Raw genomic sequence first — 19,267 nt, 5'->3', positions numbered from 1 at the left:
GAAGTTTAACATTCTACAGTGAGAAAGATGATTTTCAGCAGGAAAGTATTATGATAGGTGCCAACCTATAGACACACATTCATACAGCACTTGATTTATATTCTAACAGGTCAAGGCAGTGTCTTTTCTATCATACATATAATCCCACTCCGATGAAAACATCAGAGGCAATGTGGGGTTGAAGACACTTTGATGCATAACTACAAGGTCATGAATCAATTCTGTTTGATTCCTATACCAGAGGTTTTCAGAAAAACTTCTCCTCAAATGGCTGCTTCTTACTGAACTATAATTCAGCTGCAGCAATGATAAAATAAGATTATAAATGCATTAGAATTAAAATGGCATTTATATTAATCAGGAGAACATTTATTCTTAAAATGGGACCACTATGAAACTAGCATTAACTGACTTGGCAAGTTTCTCCCTTTCTCCAAACTAAAATTGTCCTTGACTAAACAACGAAAACGGATAAGCAGAGATTAAACGAAGAAATTAAATGACTGAAATCATGTAGCTGCATATTCTTTTAATCCCTCTATTCATCTGTGAAAGTACTGACAGGGTACATTTTATAAAACCCCAGACACTTGTAGCCAAAAGATGTTGGTTATAATGTCATAAATAATTGCACCACAGGATGGATTCAGACTGCTTTGATCAAAGGTGGATGAGTGGCCCTTCAAGTGTATATAATGTTCTTCGGTGTCGTTCCAGTCTACAAATCGACAAAGTTTCTAAAGCCTTATAAATAACTATATCCAAAGGTAATTCTTAGACTTATGCATTTTGTCATCTTTATTTTGTTTGTGGTTTTAGGATATCTGAGAGCACACTTTATCTAGCAGATCAATCTGTGACAAATGAAGAAACATTTGGAAAATGACTTGATTCCCTTTACATGACAGTTAGTTGTCTCATTTGTTCTTTCTTTATATCTTAAGGACATACTATGGTAAAATGAGAAAAAAAATGTGAGAAAGACTTTTAAAATTCTCTGAAATATTATGTCTTGTCAAGAGAATCCCTTTGGTGTAGCACCATTAATAGCCTTAACTATAAGCTGACCTTTAAGGATGTCAAATACAACAATTCGGAGTATTTTGTGAGACCTAAGACTTTGGAATTTGTTTTTCAGAAGAAGTATACCTCTATATATTTCTCTCAACATAGCATCCATCAGTCTTTTTTATTTAACTGCGGGGGAACTGTGTTGAATCTTAAACTGCAGAGAATGGTCTTCAGAACCATTACCCAAGGTGTAGTAGTTTATATGTCAAGAGAAACAGGAAAGCAAAAAAAAAAAGAATCTCTCCAAAGAAACTTGACCTTTATCAGAGGAAGTTACTGAAGCCTTTGCACACAAATTATAATCCCTGTTTTATTCAACGCCCAATTGCATTTTTAGGCCCCAAACACTGAGGGTGCGAGGACCCAATTGTATCTGTAGTGTTTATTATTAGGGCCCGAGTACTTACAGTGCAAAGGTCCTATTGTATCTGTAGGAGTTTTTGTTTTTATCCTCATTTTTCTTCCGATGAAATTAGCCTTTTTTCCCCCAAACGTGCCCCACAGGTCACCAAATTTCGCAAGCAAGCCAGGCCTGGTGATAAATTTGATATTTCATGGTTTGCATTAATGGGCGTGGCCTAATGGCTCAACAGCGCCCCCTAGAATACTTTGTGCCTCGAGCCCCAAAATACGGTTTGACGTACATGAACAAAAATTGGTACACACCTGCATCATGGCGCAACTTAAAGAAAAGTCTCTTGGCGCCATGGCCGAAAGCCAACAGGAAGTCGGCATTTTGAATTAATCGTGTAATTTTGGCGCAATTTATGCCATTCCTTCGGCAGTTAATATGGCCCGAACCGTAACGTGCATGGATGGGCATTGCTTTTCTCAGTCAAAAGCGTTACCCTGGCGACGATAGACGCCAAAAAGCGCGCCCCCCCTTTATCTGATTGGTCAGGGAGGTATGGTGGGGCCCTGACCCGGGTCGGAGGGCCGGCCCCCGTCTACTGGATGGCCGGTGGGGGAGCATGGGTGTCCGTTCAGGGTACCTCAGGAGAACCTCAAGGGAACCTCAGGAGAACCTCAGGAGAATCTCAGGGGAACCTCAGGAGAACCTGGGGTCGTCCTGGGGGTTGTCCTGGGGTCATCCTGGGGTCGTCCTCGGGGTCGTCCTGGGGTGGTTCTGGGGGTGGTCCTGGGGTGGTCCTCGGGGTCGTCCTGGGGTGGTCCTGGGGGTCGTCCTGGGGATCGTCCTGGGGGTCATCCTGGGGGTCGTCTTGGGGTCGTCCTGGGGGTCGTCCTGGGGTCCTTCTGGGGGTTGTCCTGAGGTCGTCCTGGGGGTCGTCCTGGAGGTCGTCCTGGTGGTCGTCCTGGGGGTTGTCCTGGAGGTCGTCCTGGGGGTCGTCCTGGGGGCCAACCTGGGGGTCGTCCTGGAGGTCGTCCTGGTGGTCGTCCTGGGGGTCGTCCTGGGGGTCGTCCTGGGGGTCGTCCTGGGGTCGCCCTGGGGGTCGTCCTGGGGTCGTCCTGGGGGTCGTCCTGGTCGTCCTGGGGGTGGTTCTGGCCTGGATGGTTGTGGAGCTCTGCACCACGGCTTTGTGGACTCTCTCCGTCTGGGCCGGGAAGGTCTCTGTGGAGACACCCCCCCCCTTGTAGCTGCGGGCTATGAGACCTCCTGGCGTGGACGGCTCCCTGATACCGTTTCCTCACCTGGATCCTCAGTGCTCAGCCATGTCTAAACCGTGTGTCTGCGTGTGTGTCTGTGTGTGTAACTTGGGTGAATTGTGGTGTGCTTGTGTCTGTCGGTGTGTGTGCGGGGAGGGGGGCAGGGCATTAATAAGTTTTATGTTTATTTGTTTTATGTAAAGCACTTTGTGTTGCATTTTATGTATGAAAGGTGCTTTATAAATAAAGTTTGATTTGATTTGATTAATGCAAAAATGTCATACATTCTGGATTCATTACAAATCAACTGAAATATTGCAAGCCTTTTATTATTTTAATATTGCTGATCATGGTTTATAGTTTAAGAAAACTCAAATATCCTATCTCAAACAATTAGAATATTCTGGGAATCTTAATCTTAAACTGTAAACCATAATCAGTAATATTAAAATAATAAAAGGCTTGCAATATTTTATTGGATTTGTAATGAATCCAGAATGTATGACATTTTATTTTTTTTTAATTGCATTACAGAAAATAAATAACTTTATCACAATATTCTAATTTTCTGAGACAGTCCTGTAGAATAAACCAGTCATGGATCCTTTGTTTAACTTTAATTCTATGCAGAAAAAAAGATAAGACATAGCAGACAATAAAGTGCTGGTCCATATATTTTTTTAATCAGTGCAACAGTATCTATCCAGACTGTTATAAACATAGGCCTATATAGTCTTTACATTTCACTAAAATGCATTACATGCCTCACAAATTGCGTTTTAAACCTCAGTTAGTCAGTGACAGAAATTACACTGACTTGCTTGCTGACTTTCAATATCATTAAAAAAAAGACAGGCGGACAAAGTGCTTATAGCAAGTCCATATTTTTAAAGGTTAAATCAGTACAACAGTGTCCAGACTAATGTAACTTTAAAGTTGGCCTATTTGAATCATCGTAAAAATATGTACAGCCTTTACATTTCCCTGAACTGGCATTACATGTCTCAAACCAATTTGAACCTGCTGAGTCAGTGAGAAAAAATTACACTGACTTCATTTTGCTATTTCAACGTAGTTTGGCTCGTAAATAGTCAGGGGAATCCCAAGGCTCTCAATATAGTGTCAATATTAGCAGTGCAATTTTCCTTATTGTGGGGTACTGATACTGGTTAACATTTTTACACCAAAAGTCCACTTCACCCTGAGATATGCAAGTGCTGTTTTAAAGCAATCGAGGACTTCACATCAACCAGTTGACGGTCTGTGACTTAAAATTGAATACCTTAGGATTCTGGTCCATTGGTTTGCATAAAAATAAAACATTTAAGGACTTCTTGGGCTTTGGGGAACAGTGATCAACATTTTTCACAATTTATCACCATTTTATAGACCAAAATCTGAACAGATTATTTTATTTTTATTAACTTTTTGTATCGGTAGCAGCTAAATATCAGCCGCAAAGTTGATTAAAGTCTTTCTTTTGTTTATTTTATTTATAAGGCCGGAAAGTGTCTTATCTTTTTAAGTTGAGTCGACTTCATCATTTTCTGTAAAATTCACTATAGTAATCTGACATTGAAATAATTGACAGATAAAATAATACATTTATGTTCTTGAGCCCTGTTGTGACTTATGCATAGAACCTTTTGATGAGTGTGGGAGAAAAAAAGCACTGGACTGGTGGCTTATACTTTTGTGTTAATGGGATTCTTGGTTGTGTGCAGCAGCTTCTCAAGTGTGAGCATATGTGTGCAGTGTATGAGTAGGGCATGGGCTGAGTGAGTGTATGACTCCCAACCAGACTTTTTCTCCCAGTCTGGCATTGGTGCAGACTTCAAACCATATGATATGTTTTAAATCGTGTTGATAGGCCTAGTAAAACCAGAGGTCATTGCCACAGGGCTGTAATCATCCAGTGCAGTAGGATGTCTCTTTTTGGCCACTGGGACAAGGCTGGATGTCTCCCAGAGTACTGGCACTCACTTAAGGTGTAAACTCAGGTTGAAGAGCTGCTGAAGGATTCTGCAGAACTGGCTGGAAGTTGCCCTCAACACTCAGAGGGATGATGCGGTCCAGCTGCTTTCTTCAGTCTGAGTTTCTCCAGTTTGCTCCTCACCATGCTGGATGTGATGTGGAGTCCAGACTGGGCAGTGGGGGCTGTCAGCAGTGGGTTGGGGAGTGGAGGTGACGGGGGTGGTGCAGAGAGGTGTCTGTTGTAGGAGGAGGTGGGGGTCTGTGGGGCCTGTGAAGATGTCCTGTGGTGGGAGGTGTGGAAAGGTCCATGGTGAATGTCGGCAGGGGTGAAGGAGGTGGGGTTGACGGGAGTGGTGTGGAGCTGGAGGTGGTGGAGGTAGGTGGGGGGTTATTGTGTGAAGAGGCAGTAAAGGGTCCGCTGGGCATGGAATTGAACCTATTGAAGAACGTGTTCAACCCATTCCCACGTCGTTCATCCCCCTTAGCTGCCCCCCACCTCTCGTCTGGAAGCCGGTGATCTCTCTCATCCTACTCCAGATGTTCCTGGTATTACCCTGCAGCTTGCATTCCAATTTTCTCCTGTAATTGTTCTTCCACTCCCTGATGCTGCTTTTGAGCTCTGCTTGTACCCGTCTGAGTTCTGTACAGTCCCCTAATCGAAAGGCTCTCTTCTTCTCATTGCGATGGACTTTAAGCTCGCTGGTTAGCCATGGTTTGTTGTTTGGAAAGCAGGGGACCTTTAGTGAGGAATGTGTTGTTGATGCAAAACCCAATTTACTCAGAGACACAATCAGTCAGGCAATCAATTTCCTCACTATGTAGCTCATACAGAGCTACATGGTGTCAATCAAACTATCTATCAATCAATATATCAATCTAACCATTCTTTCCGTGTTCCATTTCCATGGCCTCCGGCATTCCCCGCAATGTTTCCATGGCCTCTGGGGACCATTTCCTTACTGTCCTCATTGTAACTGGATGCTGCTGGAGAGAGCAAGACTAGGTTGTGGTCTGAACTGCCCAGTGGTGTCAGGGCAGTGGAGCTGTACACACCCTTAACATTTGCATACAGCAAGTGTAAGGTCTTATTTTCACAGTTGGTATATGTTACAAACTGGTAGAAGGTTGGGAGCGCCCATGTGATTATGAAGTCATGTGTGATTATGAATTCATGTGTGATTATGGACTCATGGGAATTATGAATTTATATGAACTCATATGAAATGTGTGATTATGTGAACAGTCAGGCTTTGACCAAGCTACCAGGCCGGATTTCGGGCCTTCGACCGAAGCCACCCTAAAGTTTTACGACACCGTGGCCACACGGCTTGGAACAATAATTGTTGAAGGACAATTATTAATAACTCTTGATAACTGAACAGCGCAACCTCTGTGGCACAACAGGTGTCATCCAGCAGTCACAGTGTGGATGGTGTGGAGTGAGCAGTGTGTAGTTTCCAGACAGGGGGAATATAAACAGTGATGGCCATGACACTGGTAAACTCCCTCGGCAAATAATATGGACGTAGGCAATGAGCTCGATGTCCGGGCTGCATATCCGCTCTTTAACAGTAACGTTCCTGTGGTGACATCACCTGTTATTTTTAGAGCACCGCCTTTCTTCTTGCTGGTCGTGGGGGTGTCTCTGTAGGCTCAAACTGTCTGGAAGCCAGGAATGGTGACATTAGAGTCCGGTATCTGCTCGTGCAGCCACGTTTCCGTCAAGCACATTAAACTGGACACTCGGTATTCCCTCTGTGTCATGGTGAGCGTTTTCAGTTCATTCCCTTTATTTGCGACCTTACGTTTCCAGTGATGACTGAAGGGATGTAGGGCTTAAATTGTCTCTTCTTCATCCCCCTTTTAAGCCCTGCTCTGCATCCCCGCTATTTCCTCTTTAGCCCCTCAAGTATAGTGGGTCGCTCCCAGACCAAGATGGTCGGGTACCTCAGGGCCGTCAGCTGGTCACGAGTGTAAACAATGCTAGCATTGTTACAGGCATGGCTCCCAGTGAACCGAAGAGAAACAAGTGCAATTAGCAGATGTATAAAGTGACCAATTCTTTGAAAGAGCATCTCGCCGTAGGGAGTAGAAAGATATAATGCAAAAATAAAGATAAAAAACAATGCAAAAATAAAATAAAAAAAAAAATGTTATTACGGTGAAGGAGAGCAAGGCCACCCCCCCCTCCCTGTAGCACAGGGTTTACCAATAAAGGAGAAACCTGATGGAGCAGCCTCATTTAGCTGGGAAAAGTCGTTGGGCTATTGCCAGGTTTCACTGAGGCAAAGAATGGCCACCTTATGGTCAGTTATAAAGTCAGTAATCAGATCAGCCTTGTTAGTGAGAGATCTGATGTTCAACAGACAGAGTTTCAGACAGGTGAATGATGTGTATGTGATTGCTTTGAGCAGGGGAGACAGTACATTGTGATTGACAGGGCGGACAGCAGTGCGGGGAGGGGGGCGGGGCTTAGTTGACCAGAAGGAGCAGATGGCTGTTACCGTTGTGTTGACTGTACTGAAAGTTCCGTCCAGAGCCTCTGTGGATGTATCTCGGCCGTTTGAGGATGTAGTGGTGGAGTGCAATCTGTGGTGGAGGGGTCCTGGAGAAAGTCCGGAGGTGAAACATCTCCAACACAGTACAATCCAGAGGAGCATTGCTAAAAGTCCACATGATGTAGGGTGGTCAGCAACGTAGTCCAGTGGTAGATGGTCCAGATGATGAAGCCACAGAACCAGTGTGGTGGAGGCAGAGGAATAAAGCGCGTGGGCAGAAGCATCACTGGAGACAACAGCCGAGCGACGCCGGGGATCAGCCACGGTCCAGTCGGCTAGGATGGAGCAGGTCAGCTATGTCAGCAGCAGGCTAGCCGGCCAGTTGGCAGGCTCGCTGAAGACAGGGAAGCAGCCGAGTGATGCCGGGGATTAGCAGCAGGCTAGCCGGCTAGGTTGTAACTTCACTGAAGACAGGGAAACAGCTAAGCGACACTGGGGATTAGCAGCGGACTCTCCGACCGGCAGGCGAACGCCCTCAGGCCAACGGTGTGTCGGGGATACAGCGTCCTCCGCGTCGACAGCAGTCCGTGGGCGCAGGTAAGCATCCAGGACAGACAGGTGTCCCGTCACGGAGCCGCCGCCGGGGAATCACGGGCAATTCACGCGTCCCTCTTCCCCCTTTAATGTTCTCATGGTGGTCCCTACTACATCCGCAAATCAGGCCCCCCCTTCCCCCTTAACTTCTCATTGTGGCCTCAATTACGTCCGCCTTATGGATCCGCGTTAAGTCGACGCAGCCCTACACCGTAGGCTCTGATTTGGTGTAACGCGGAACCATGAATCAGCCTTTACAATAATACAATGGGCGTATTGTGTCATTGGGCGCGCAACACATTTAAAAAAAAAAAAATTACGTTTATATGCGCCTAATGGTCGCAAAAATACGGTAGTCTTTCTCATATACCCTTGTTTTAGTCTTTCTCGTATACCCTTGTTTTAACTAGCTGTTCTTGTTTTTTTAACCCAGGTCTTATGGTCTTATGGTTTTAAGTTTTAAGTCTTGCTTTCTAGACCTACTTTTATGATTTTATGTTATAGTTTCTTTTAGTGTCTATTTTAACTTCATAGCCTATATTTTCCTGCTTTCTTTTAGCTTTTAGCTCCTGTGTTTCCTCATGGGGAGCCCTCCATGCTGGGAGTGACTCTGGCCTGTAGGGTGTCGTCATGGCGGCCGTTCTGACCTGGATGGTTGTGGAGCTCTGCACCACGGCTTTACCGCTGTGGTGTGGACTCCTCAATCCATCCGGGCCGGGATGGTCTCTGTGGAGCCCCCCGGGCAGGGGGGCTCCACAGGGGGTGTGGTTTAGGGTTGTTAATAAACCACACCCCCTGCTTCGGGGTTGTGTGGTTTAGGGTGATTAACAATGGCTAAGAAATAGTTTAGGGTTGTTGATAAACCGTTAAAGGTTGTTAATAAACCTTTGGGAATGGGGCCATTTGGCATGGACTTTGGTGTAAAATTTCCTTAAATCACAGCTTCATGAAATTTGAATATGTTGAAGTCCACAGCGTGCTGAGTCGGGGAACATTTGTAAGATGTCTCTACGATAACCTGTTGTGTAGCAACAACCGTCCAAAGTCAAATGGGATTGTTTTTTTTATTTCAAAGTTAAATATCGCAAAAACTGTAATAATTGGCATAATGAGGTTGTACGGTCCCTTAGTGCCAATCGGGCCGAGTGTTTCAAAAATTTTAACAATGTCTCTACAATAAATTTCGGCCGAGTAATAAGCACCACAATTTTTGCCCTTTTTCTTTGCTTGGTAGCTGGTAGCGTTGCCACTGTAACACTTTTGACTGAGAAAAGTAATGCCCATCAAGGCACGATGGAGATGCATCTAACGATGTATGCCATGCATGGGTGCACATTGCGGTTGGGGCCGCATTAACGGATAAAAAAGCATGCAGAATAATAATAATTAAAGCTGCAAGCAGTGATGAACGGGCCTGTGCGCGAGCAATTTTCACCAATAAAGGTCAAGGACTCAAAACCGAGTCCGATGAAAACCACCCATGACCCTTTATGTCAAACCATTCAAAAGTTATTGCAGAAAAAAGGAACTATCACATATCGACCAATCAGAAGAAGGGGTGGGGCTAATTTGCACCAATTAAGGTGAAGGAGTCAAAACCGAGTCCGATGACACCACCCACGACTCTTTATGTCAAACCATTCAAAGGTTATGGCAGAAAGTAGGAACTATCAAACTATCCAAAATTACACGATTAATTCAAAATGGGCGACTTCCCGTTCCGTTTCAGCCATGGCGCCAAGAGGCTTTTCTTTAAGTTGCGACATGATACAGGTGTGTACCGATTTCCGTGCATGTACGTCAAACCGTATTGTGGGACCTAAGGCATACATTTTTCTGGGGGGCGCTGTTGAGCCATTAGGCCACGCCCATTAATGCAAACCATTAAATATCAAATTTTTCGCCAGGCCTGGCTTGCATGCAAAATTTGGTAACTTTTGGGGCACGTTTAGGGGGAAAAAAAGGCCCTCATTTTGTCGGAAGAAGGAAAAAAAAAAGAGAAAAATTCCTACAGATACAATAGCACTGTAGAGCTCGGGCCCCAATAAGCGGAATAAGAAAAATGAAACCTTTTCTGTATACTAATATATCACCTTCATTTTTCAGGTTTTCTCGGGCGTGTTTTATTTTTGGGGGATTTTTTTTTTCCATATCAGAGCGGGGTTATGCTGTACACCCGCTGCTGCGCAGGGGGATTTTTGCGACTATACTTTTTAGCAAAATGCTAGCAACATTGGCCTTTGGGCCGTTTTGGACAATTGCAATATGGTCATGCCACTACTTGGCATTCCCATAATAATAATTTAGTCATAAGTCTAATGAAATTACCTTCAGTGGTGACACAAGTCAAATTCTGAACCACAGTTCCAAGACCACAGGGGATTTTGGTGGGAATACATCTTCCATCTTGGTGGACCTGCCACAGGTCGCAAGCAGGATCCTCACAGGGAATGAACTCCGTCAGATGAGAGCAAGTCCCCAGAGCACTACCAGAATGCCACAACATCTCTCTTATCCTTTTTCTTAAACCTGACAGAGAGCAGACAAGGATAGAAAGTACAGAAAATGTTAGTATAAATCATTAAGCCTTACCCATATGTTACTTTACACATATATGATACATTACCCCCTCAACCTAACAGTATATATATATATATTAGACCCTCCAGGAATCTGCAAAGAAAAAGTTTAAATATATATATATATATATATATATATATATATATATATATATATATATAGAGAGAGAGAGAGAGAGAGAGAGAGAGAGAGAGAGAGAGAGAGAGAGAGAGAGAGAGAGTTACAGTACAGACGAAGAGTTTGGACGCACTTCCTCATTCAAACAAATGGGGAGGTGTGTCCAAACATTTGGTCTGCACTATAGATATAGATATACCGTAGATGATCATTTAGTAGCCCGGGCGTTTAATATGCTAAATCCACTTGTACCCCAGGCGTTTATAAGAACCAGGCGGGTATTTGCACCAGGCTACAATTTATTTTTGCAATGAGCAGCACCAGACCATTACTTACAAAGAACATATGAGATCACCATAGTACCACTGGAACTAAAATTGTACACACTGTACACAACACAACACCTCACGACGAGCTCCCGATCACAAATCGTGAGCTCGCAAGAAAATCAAGCGTGTTTGAAATCCTGGTAGCTCCTCGTGAAGGAATCACAGTTGAAGCAGCTACGACCCGATTTGCCTCATTCTTTTACAGAGAGCATGCACAATCTCTGATGTCACGTCAAAAACTATTAATTGTAGTTTAAGTTTTGCAAAATTCACATTACAAATCATGTTTTAATAGCAAAAAAAAGACCGCATTTCCACGTACGGTGCGGGTCGCCGCGTACCCTGCGCCGTAGGCTCTGCGTTGGTGTAACGCGGAACCATAAATCAGCCTTAAGTGTGTGCGCTGTCTGCTCTTCAGAAAACCTCTTTTTTCTCTTCTCATTTTGCTGGGACGCCGGGTTCCTCCGCCGAGACACAACTTTTGCGGTAAGCGTTCTTTGTTGTGTCTAAAAATGATTCGCAGTGCACACACCCAATCAGAAACGGTACAGATATTTTGGGATTTTAATATATAAAAAAATAAAATTATAAATAATAAAGAATCCCCATAACCTTTGATCGGGTGGGCAGGATGCACGTTTGGGTGTGGGAACAGCCCACCCCTGCCCCAAAACCGGCCTCGAGTTCCAGTACACAGACTTCAGGTAAACATGTGCATTTTATATGCATGCAAAAATCTGGAGTGCTTATTCTGCCCTTGAAACTCCCTTTCTGTTAAGTAATTATTTGATGTTTTGGTGTTTAGTGAACAAGGGGGTTTGCTTTTCTTCTGTCAATTTCCCTAACACTCTTTAAAAATCAAGATAGCAGAGAATTCGTTATCCTATGTTTCACAGGGGAAGTGTACATGAATGTAACTTCCGTATGAAAGGATCTGAAAATGTATATTTTTATGGGTTGGACCTGTGGCTCTGTTTCTTTACTGAATCAACAACATACACTCCCTAGCCAAAGGACATAATTTCACTTCAATCTCTTCTTACAAATATCAGAGATGCTCAAAGTGTTAAGATTTTTTAGATATAAAATACTCATATACTGTTTTTTTTGTTTGTTGTTTTTTTTTATTTATTTTTTTCCACCCAGCCCTGGTTCAACCTGAACTCTGGTGCTAGACCCGAGCAAGCAGCTATCCCAAATCTCCTGGCAAACTGCAGGGCTGAGTAAATCTACACTGCGTCATCAATACCTAGGAAAACCAGTCTAGACTTCCTTTCAGCCAAACCAAACTATAACTAAACTCCACCAAACAGCAGTATCCAAACGTCTGTGCCACTACTGTTTTCCCAACTTTGGCGAATAGATTTGGGTTGCCGCTGAAACTCTTCCTTGTACTTCCCTGAATGTCTTCATTGGTGAGTGATTGCATGTATGATATAAAAAATAACTACATAGTGAATAGAAAAGAAACTTATGTATATTGCTGTAGATTAAAAGAGTGCTGTAAGAACTGTGTAGGGACGGGTGAATATCACAGTAAGGTAAAAGGGCTTTGGATGGTCAACAAGACTATAAAACAAGAGTAAAAAGGTAGCATATTCACTTACCAGCCATTTTATTAGGTATACCAGGTGTACCTACTAAAGCAGCCGGTGATTGTTAATGCAGTCAATTTACCATTTTTAAATGATATCAATATTTATTTTGCAGTGCCTTGATATGAATGGCGCATCAGCAAATCCACCACTGGCTTATCTGGCACCACGGCAGCACTATGAAATAGGCAAGGCAAGGCAAGTTTATTTGTATAGCACAATTCAATACAAGGTAATTCAAAGTGCTTTACATCAACATTAAAAGCGGCAAGACACAATTAAACAGTAAATAACAAATCAAATGAAATAAAATTATAAGAAAAGAGGTAAAATGATAAAAAGCACAAGTTGTTAAAAAAACAAGGGCAGTAGAATACAGCAGGTAAGTATTTAATTTAAGAGTACGCTTCAGTAAACAGTAATGTTTTTAGGCCTGATTTAAAGGCGTTGACAGTTTGAGCAGACCTCATGTTCCACCGGTGAGAAGCAGAATAACTGAACGCTGCCTCACCTTGCTTGGTTCTGGTTCTGGAACCACAACAAACCAGATCCAGATGAAGCTCAGGGGTCTGGGAGCTTCATAGGAACTAACAGATCCAGATGAAGCTCAGGGGTCTGGGAGCTTCATAGGAACTAACAGATCCAGATGAACCTCAGGGGTCTGGGAGCTTCATAGGAACTAACAGATCCAGATGAACCTCAGGGGTCTGGGAGCTTCATAGGAACTAACAGATCCAGCATGTATTTTGGCACAAGACCATTCAGTGCTTTGTAGACCAGCAGGAAGATTTTAAATGTGGTCCAGTTTCCTGGTGTAATGTGGTCCAGTTTCCTGGTGTAATGTGGTCCAGTTTCCTGGTGTAATATGGTCCAGTTTCCTGGTGTAATATGGTCCAGTTTCCTGGTGTAATGTGGTCCAGTTTCCTGGTTTAATATGGTCCAGTTTCCTGGTGTAATATGGTCCAGTTTCCTGGTGTAATGTGGTCCAGTTTCCTGGTGTAATATGGTCCAGTTTCCTGGTGTAATATGGTCCAGTTTCCTGGTGTAATGTGGTCCAGTTTCCTGGTGTAATATGGTCCAGTTTCCTGGTGTTTGTAAGGACTCTCCAGCATTCTGGATCAGCTGCAGCTGCCTGATAGATTTCTTGTTAAGGCCTGTAAAGATGCCATTGCAATAGTCCAACCTACTGAAAATGAATGCATGAATAAGTTTTTCCATGTCTTGTTTAGACTGAATCCCCTTAATTCTAGCAATGTTTTTTAGGTGGTAATAGGCAGATTTAGTGATAAACTTTAGATGGCTGTTGAAGTTCAGGTCTGAGTCAATTATTACACCCAGATTTCTGGCTTGATTTGTAGCTGTCAATGACATGGAGCCAAGGTGATCCCTGATCTTTTCCCTTTCATTTTTAGGGCCAAAAATGATCTCTTCTGTCTTTTCTGCATTTAGTTGGAGAAAATTCTGGCACATCCACTCATTTAGTTGATGAAAACAGTTACTCAATGACAGTAGGGGACTGTATTCACATGGTGACACTGAAATATAGAGCTGTGTGTCATCGGCATAAGTATGGTAGGAAATGTTGTGATGTTCCATAATCTGAGCTAGCGGTAGCATATAGATGTTGAATAGAAGGGGTCCGAGAATGGACCCTTGAGGAACCCCACATGTGATCTTGGTTCTCTCAGACTCATGGTTTCCAATTGACACAAAAAAAGGCCCTATCATGCAAGTAAGATTTGAACCATTGAAGCACAGTGCCGGTAAGTCCCACCCACTTTTCCAGTCTGCTGAGTAGTATGTTATGATCAACTGTGTCAAATACAGCACTGAGATCCACTAATACCAGAACAGAGGATTTGCATGCATCATTATTCAAATGAATATCATTTAAGACTTTGATAATAATACATATAAACATTATTATTCATATATAAATCAAATAAAACTAATGGTAACAATAAGTCTGTAGTCAAGACAAAGGAGGCGGGCTGGAATTGTGACAGGAAGAAAAGAATCGACAAAAATACCCATTTATTTCTAGTTCTAAGGATATATAGTGTTTTTAAATACCTTTTTTTATCTCACCATGAATTTACTTTTCTCTCCTTCGGCATCCGTTACAATTAAATATAAACTGCAAAGCCGATATCTATATCCTGAGTGAGAGGTTGGCCACACTGGCTGACGTTAACGTAGAGCAAACTTGAAGCAGGCTCCATGGCATTTCAGAAGTGTCTGCAATTTGGAATTATTTAAAACTCGACAGCAATTGCAGTACAACAGCAGCTTCTGCTGTTTACAATTTTATAATTGGCTGGACAGAAAGGACAGCGCTTCTTCCATTTTCTTTTTCTTTTCTTTTTTTGTGGTAGTATCACATCTGGGCTCCAAATCAGCCAATACTCAGACTTGGGAGCAAAAAAATGTTTTTGGTACATCACTATCAGTGTTGTATCTCAAGTCCAGTCTTTTTGTCCAGGTGAGTACCACAGTGTTTATATTTCTCCACCATCTACACTTATTGTATGTTTCTATGTATTCACCTTCATGGAAAAACTTTCAGAATTCATCTTAATCTTCCACAATGACTTTTTCACATTCAAGATGAAATGATGTTTCAACACCATGCCACAAAACTGTCCACCAGTTCTCCACGCTCAATCTCTTGTCTATAATATGATGTTCTTGCAGATGGAAAGCTGAATGATATGTCTCCACCTTCCTTAAGTTATTTCATAACTAAAATGTTATCTAGTAATTTCCATGTTCAATTCATTTGTCCACGTAGCAGCAAATCTGATAAGCACAAATAAAAGGTAAAAATGTGAATCTACTGTGATGGAATGTACAATTGTAATTTCCTGAGCAAGGCTGCATCGTCTATCTAATCTGGTAGACTTTTGACTTGGATCATAACAGTGCCCTTCTACTCGATATCTATCCACTACAACACTGCTCACTGCGAGTGATACATTACATTGGTTTCAAACTCTGTTGTGCACACCAACTCTTTGTGAATGTCATTAAAATATAGTAGCCACAAGAGAGCCCACTATAAACCAGAAGATGTTTTGTTTTTCACTCCCTGAAATGTATTAATGGCACTGTCTGTGAGAGAGGCCAGTTTATCCAAGAGTGATCTAATGTTTTGAGTGCGGCCACTGACCTGAACAAACCGCGCTTCAGTTGCTCCCCTGGGCACTTTAATGCACATTTACTCACTGCAGGGACGAGGTCATGATGTCCTTTTAGTACAGTACTAACACACTAATAACACTGAAACTACCGGCACATTGAGTGACACACACGTCATATATCACACACAATCTGTGGCCTCTCTAAAGACGAAAGCAGTCAGATAAAACATATTTTCACTTGTGTAAGAAAGCTAGTATAAACACACAGACTCAAAGGAATCATCTCATCTGAAGACTCTTGAAATCCTAAATCCTTGAGGGTGAGAACTGAACAGTGAACATGTTTTCTCTTTTTCTCAGCTGCTGTAGTTAATTTATGTTCACCCTTCTCCCAGTACACATTTGTTTTCGTGAAGCCATTTATTAACAAACTATGTGAGATTTTGTCTGAGAGGCTAATGGTTCCTGCTCGTTTGTTCTGCTGAAACTGTCCCTCACTGCGATCATTGAGATCATGGACATAATGATCTCAGCACGGCTGTCAGGTAAGTGTAAAATCCATCAATAATAATGCTGGATGTAGTCTGACCAGCTGTTAGGCAGCAATTTCTCTTCAAATCACAACAGCCAATAGTTCATTGCTTTTGTGAGTGTTTGGAATTCCACCACTTAGCCATCTGTACACATAAAGTAACAACTTAATTAGGGCCCGAGCACTTGCAGTGCGAAGTGCAAATTGTATCTGTAGGAATTTTTATTTTTCTCGTTTATTTTTTATTTTTCCTTCTTCCGACGAAATGAGGGCCTTTTTGCCCCCCTAAACATGCCCCAAAAGTCACCAAATTTTGCACGCAAGCCAGGCCTGGCTAAAAATGTGATATTTAATGGTTTGCACTAATGGGTGTGGCAAAATGGCTCTGAAGCGTCCCCTAGAAATCTTTGTGCATCAAGCCCCACAATACGGTTTGACGTACATGCACGAAAATCCGTACACACCTGTATCATGTCGCAACTTAAAGAAAAGGCTCTTGGCTCCATGGCCGAAACTGAACAGGAAGTCGGCCATTTTGAATTAATCAAATAATTATAATTAATTATAATTATAATTAAAGCTGCAAGCAGCGATGAACGGGCCCTCGCACTCACAGCCACCGGCCCCCCAATAGGAGTATCAGAAACGACACCACCCACGACTTCCTATGTCAAACCATTCAAAAGTTATAGCAGAAAAAAGGGAAAACCAATCAGAACAAGGGGCGGGGCTAATTCAGGCCAATGATGGTCAAGGACTCCATACAGAATCTGATGACACCACCCACGACTCTCTATGTCAAACCATTCAAAAGTTATAGCAGAAAATCGGGACAACCAATCAGAAGAAGGGGTGGGGCTAATTAAGGCCAAAGAAGCTCAAGGACTCATTACAGAGTCCCATGACACCACCCACGACTCTCTATGTCAAAACATTCAAGTGTTATAGCAGGAAATAGGGACAACCAATCAGAAGAAGGAGCGGGGCTAATTTTCACCAATTATGGTCAAGGACTCAATACCGAGTCCCATGATACCACCCACGACTCTCTATGTCAAAACAATCAAAAGTTATAGCAGGAAATAGGGACAACCAATCAGAAGAAGGGGCGGGCCCAATTTTCACCAATTATGGTCAAGGACTCAATACCGAGTCCGATGACACCACCCAGGACTCTTTGTCAAACCATTCAAAAGTTATGGCAGAGAAAAGTATTCTAGGGGGCGCTGTTGAGCAGTTAGGCAACGCCCATTAATGCAAACCATGAAATATCAAAATTATCGCCAGGCCTGGCTTGCATGCCAAATTTGGTGCCTTTTGGAGAACTATCAAATATGGACCAATCAGATGAAGGGGTGGCGCGCCTTATGGCGTCTAGCGTCGCCACGGTAACACTTTTGAAAGAGAAAAGTAATGCGCATAGTCGCAGGATGGAGACGCACATTTTGATGTATAACATATCTGGGTGCACGTTACGGTTCGGGCCGTATTAATTGCCGAAGAAATGGCATAAATTGCGCCAAAATTACACAATTAATTCAAAATGGCTGACTTCCTGTTCGGTTTGGGCCATGGCGCCAAGAGACTTTTCTTTAAGTTGCGACATGATACAAGTGTGTACCGATTTTCGTGCATGTACGTCAAACCGTATTGTGGGGCTTGAGGCACAAAGTTTTCCAGGGGGCGCTGTTGAGCCATTTTGCCACGCCCATTAATACAAACCATGAAATATCAAATTTATCACCAGGCCTGCCTGGCATGCAAAATTTGGTGCCTTTTGAGGAACTATCAAATATGAACCAATCAGATGAAGGGGGGTGCGCCTTATGGCGTCTAGCGTCGCCACAGTAACACTTTTGAAAGAGAAAAGTAATGCGCGTATTCGCAGGATGGAGACGCACATTTTGATGTATAACACATCTGGGTTCACGATACGGTTCGGGCCGTATTAATTCTCGAAGGAATGGCATATATTGCTCCAAAATTACGGGATTAATTCAGAATGTTCAAAATGGCAGACTTCCTGTTCGGTTTCGGCCATGGCGCCAAGAGACTTTTCTTTAAGTAGCGACATGATACAGATGTGTACCGATTTTCGTTCATGTACGTCAAACCGTATTATGGGGCTTGAGGCGCAAAGTTTTTTCTGTCTGAACCAATCAGATGAAGGGTGGGCTCGCATTTTGGCGTCTAGCGTCGCCACGTTAATGCTTTTGAAAGAGAAAAGTAATGCGTGGTGTCGGAGGATGGAGACGCACATTTTGATGTATAACACACCTGGGTGCACATTACGGTTCGGGCCGTATTAACTGCCGAAGGAATGGCATAAATTGCGCCAAAATTACACAATTAATTCAAAATGGCCGACTTCCTGTTTGGTTTCGGGCATTACGCCAAGAGACTTTTCTTTAAGTTGCGCCATGATACAGGTGTGTACTGATTTTCGTGCATGTACGTCAAATCGTATCGTGGGGCTTGAGGCACAAAGTTTTCAAGGGGGCGCTGTTGAGCCATTTTGCCACGCCCATGAAGGCAAACCATGAAATATCAAATTTTTCGCCAGGCCTGGTTTGCGTGCAAAATTTGGTGACTTTTTGGGCACCTGCAAATACAATAGGGCCTTCGCACTGCAAGTGCTCGGGCCCTAATTAATTTTGCCGCAATTTATGCCATTTCTTCGGCCGCTTCTTCGCCCGAACCGTTACGTGCACCCAGGTGTGTTATACATCGAAATGTGCGTCTCAATCCTGCGACGATGGGCATTACTATTCTCAGTCAAAAGCGTTACCGTGGCGACGATAGATGCCAAAAAGCGCGTCCTGCCCTTGATCTGATTGGTCCATATTCTATAGTTCCTACTTTCTGCCATAACTTTTGAATGGTTTGACATAAAGACTCGTGGGTGGTGTCATCGGACTTGGTTTTGAGTCCTTGAACATAATTGGTGCAAATTAGCCCCGCCCCTTCTTATGATTGGTCGATATTTGATAGTTCCTATTTTCTAAAGTGCACCCAGGTGTGTTATACATCAAAATGTCCGTCTCTATCCTGCGAATATGCGCATTACTTTTCTCAGTCAAAAGCGTTATTGTGGCGACGATAGACGCCAAAACGCATGCCCCCCCCTCCAGCCCACTTAAAACACTTGTCCAAACCACATCCCAGACATCGATTCACAGGCTGCCATCTTGCTCTTGTTGGGTCGAGACATTATCAGAGCCCACAAAGTGCA

The 19,267-nt window shown here is 43.1% G+C and overlaps 1 protein-coding gene across 1 annotated transcript in view; it reads right to left on the bottom strand.

Moving 5' to 3' along the window:
• thsd7ba (thrombospondin, type I, domain containing 7Ba) overlaps positions 1-19,267 on the bottom strand; it is a 326,602-nt gene that overhangs the window by 166,490 nt on the left and 140,845 nt on the right. The window contains exon 6 of the mRNA XM_061723024.1: positions 10,071-10,271. Coding sequence (XP_061579008.1) covers positions 10,071-10,271 — 201 coding nt within the window. The remainder of the gene's footprint in view (positions 1-10,070; positions 10,272-19,267) is intronic.

The sequence above is a fragment of the Cololabis saira genome, chromosome 6 (genome assembly GCF_033807715.1).
Source record: "Cololabis saira isolate AMF1-May2022 chromosome 6, fColSai1.1, whole genome shotgun sequence".
Classification (NCBI taxonomy): Eukaryota; Metazoa; Chordata; class Actinopteri; order Beloniformes; family Belonidae; genus Cololabis; species Cololabis saira.
This window is presented reverse-complemented; position numbering and strand designations above follow the sequence as displayed.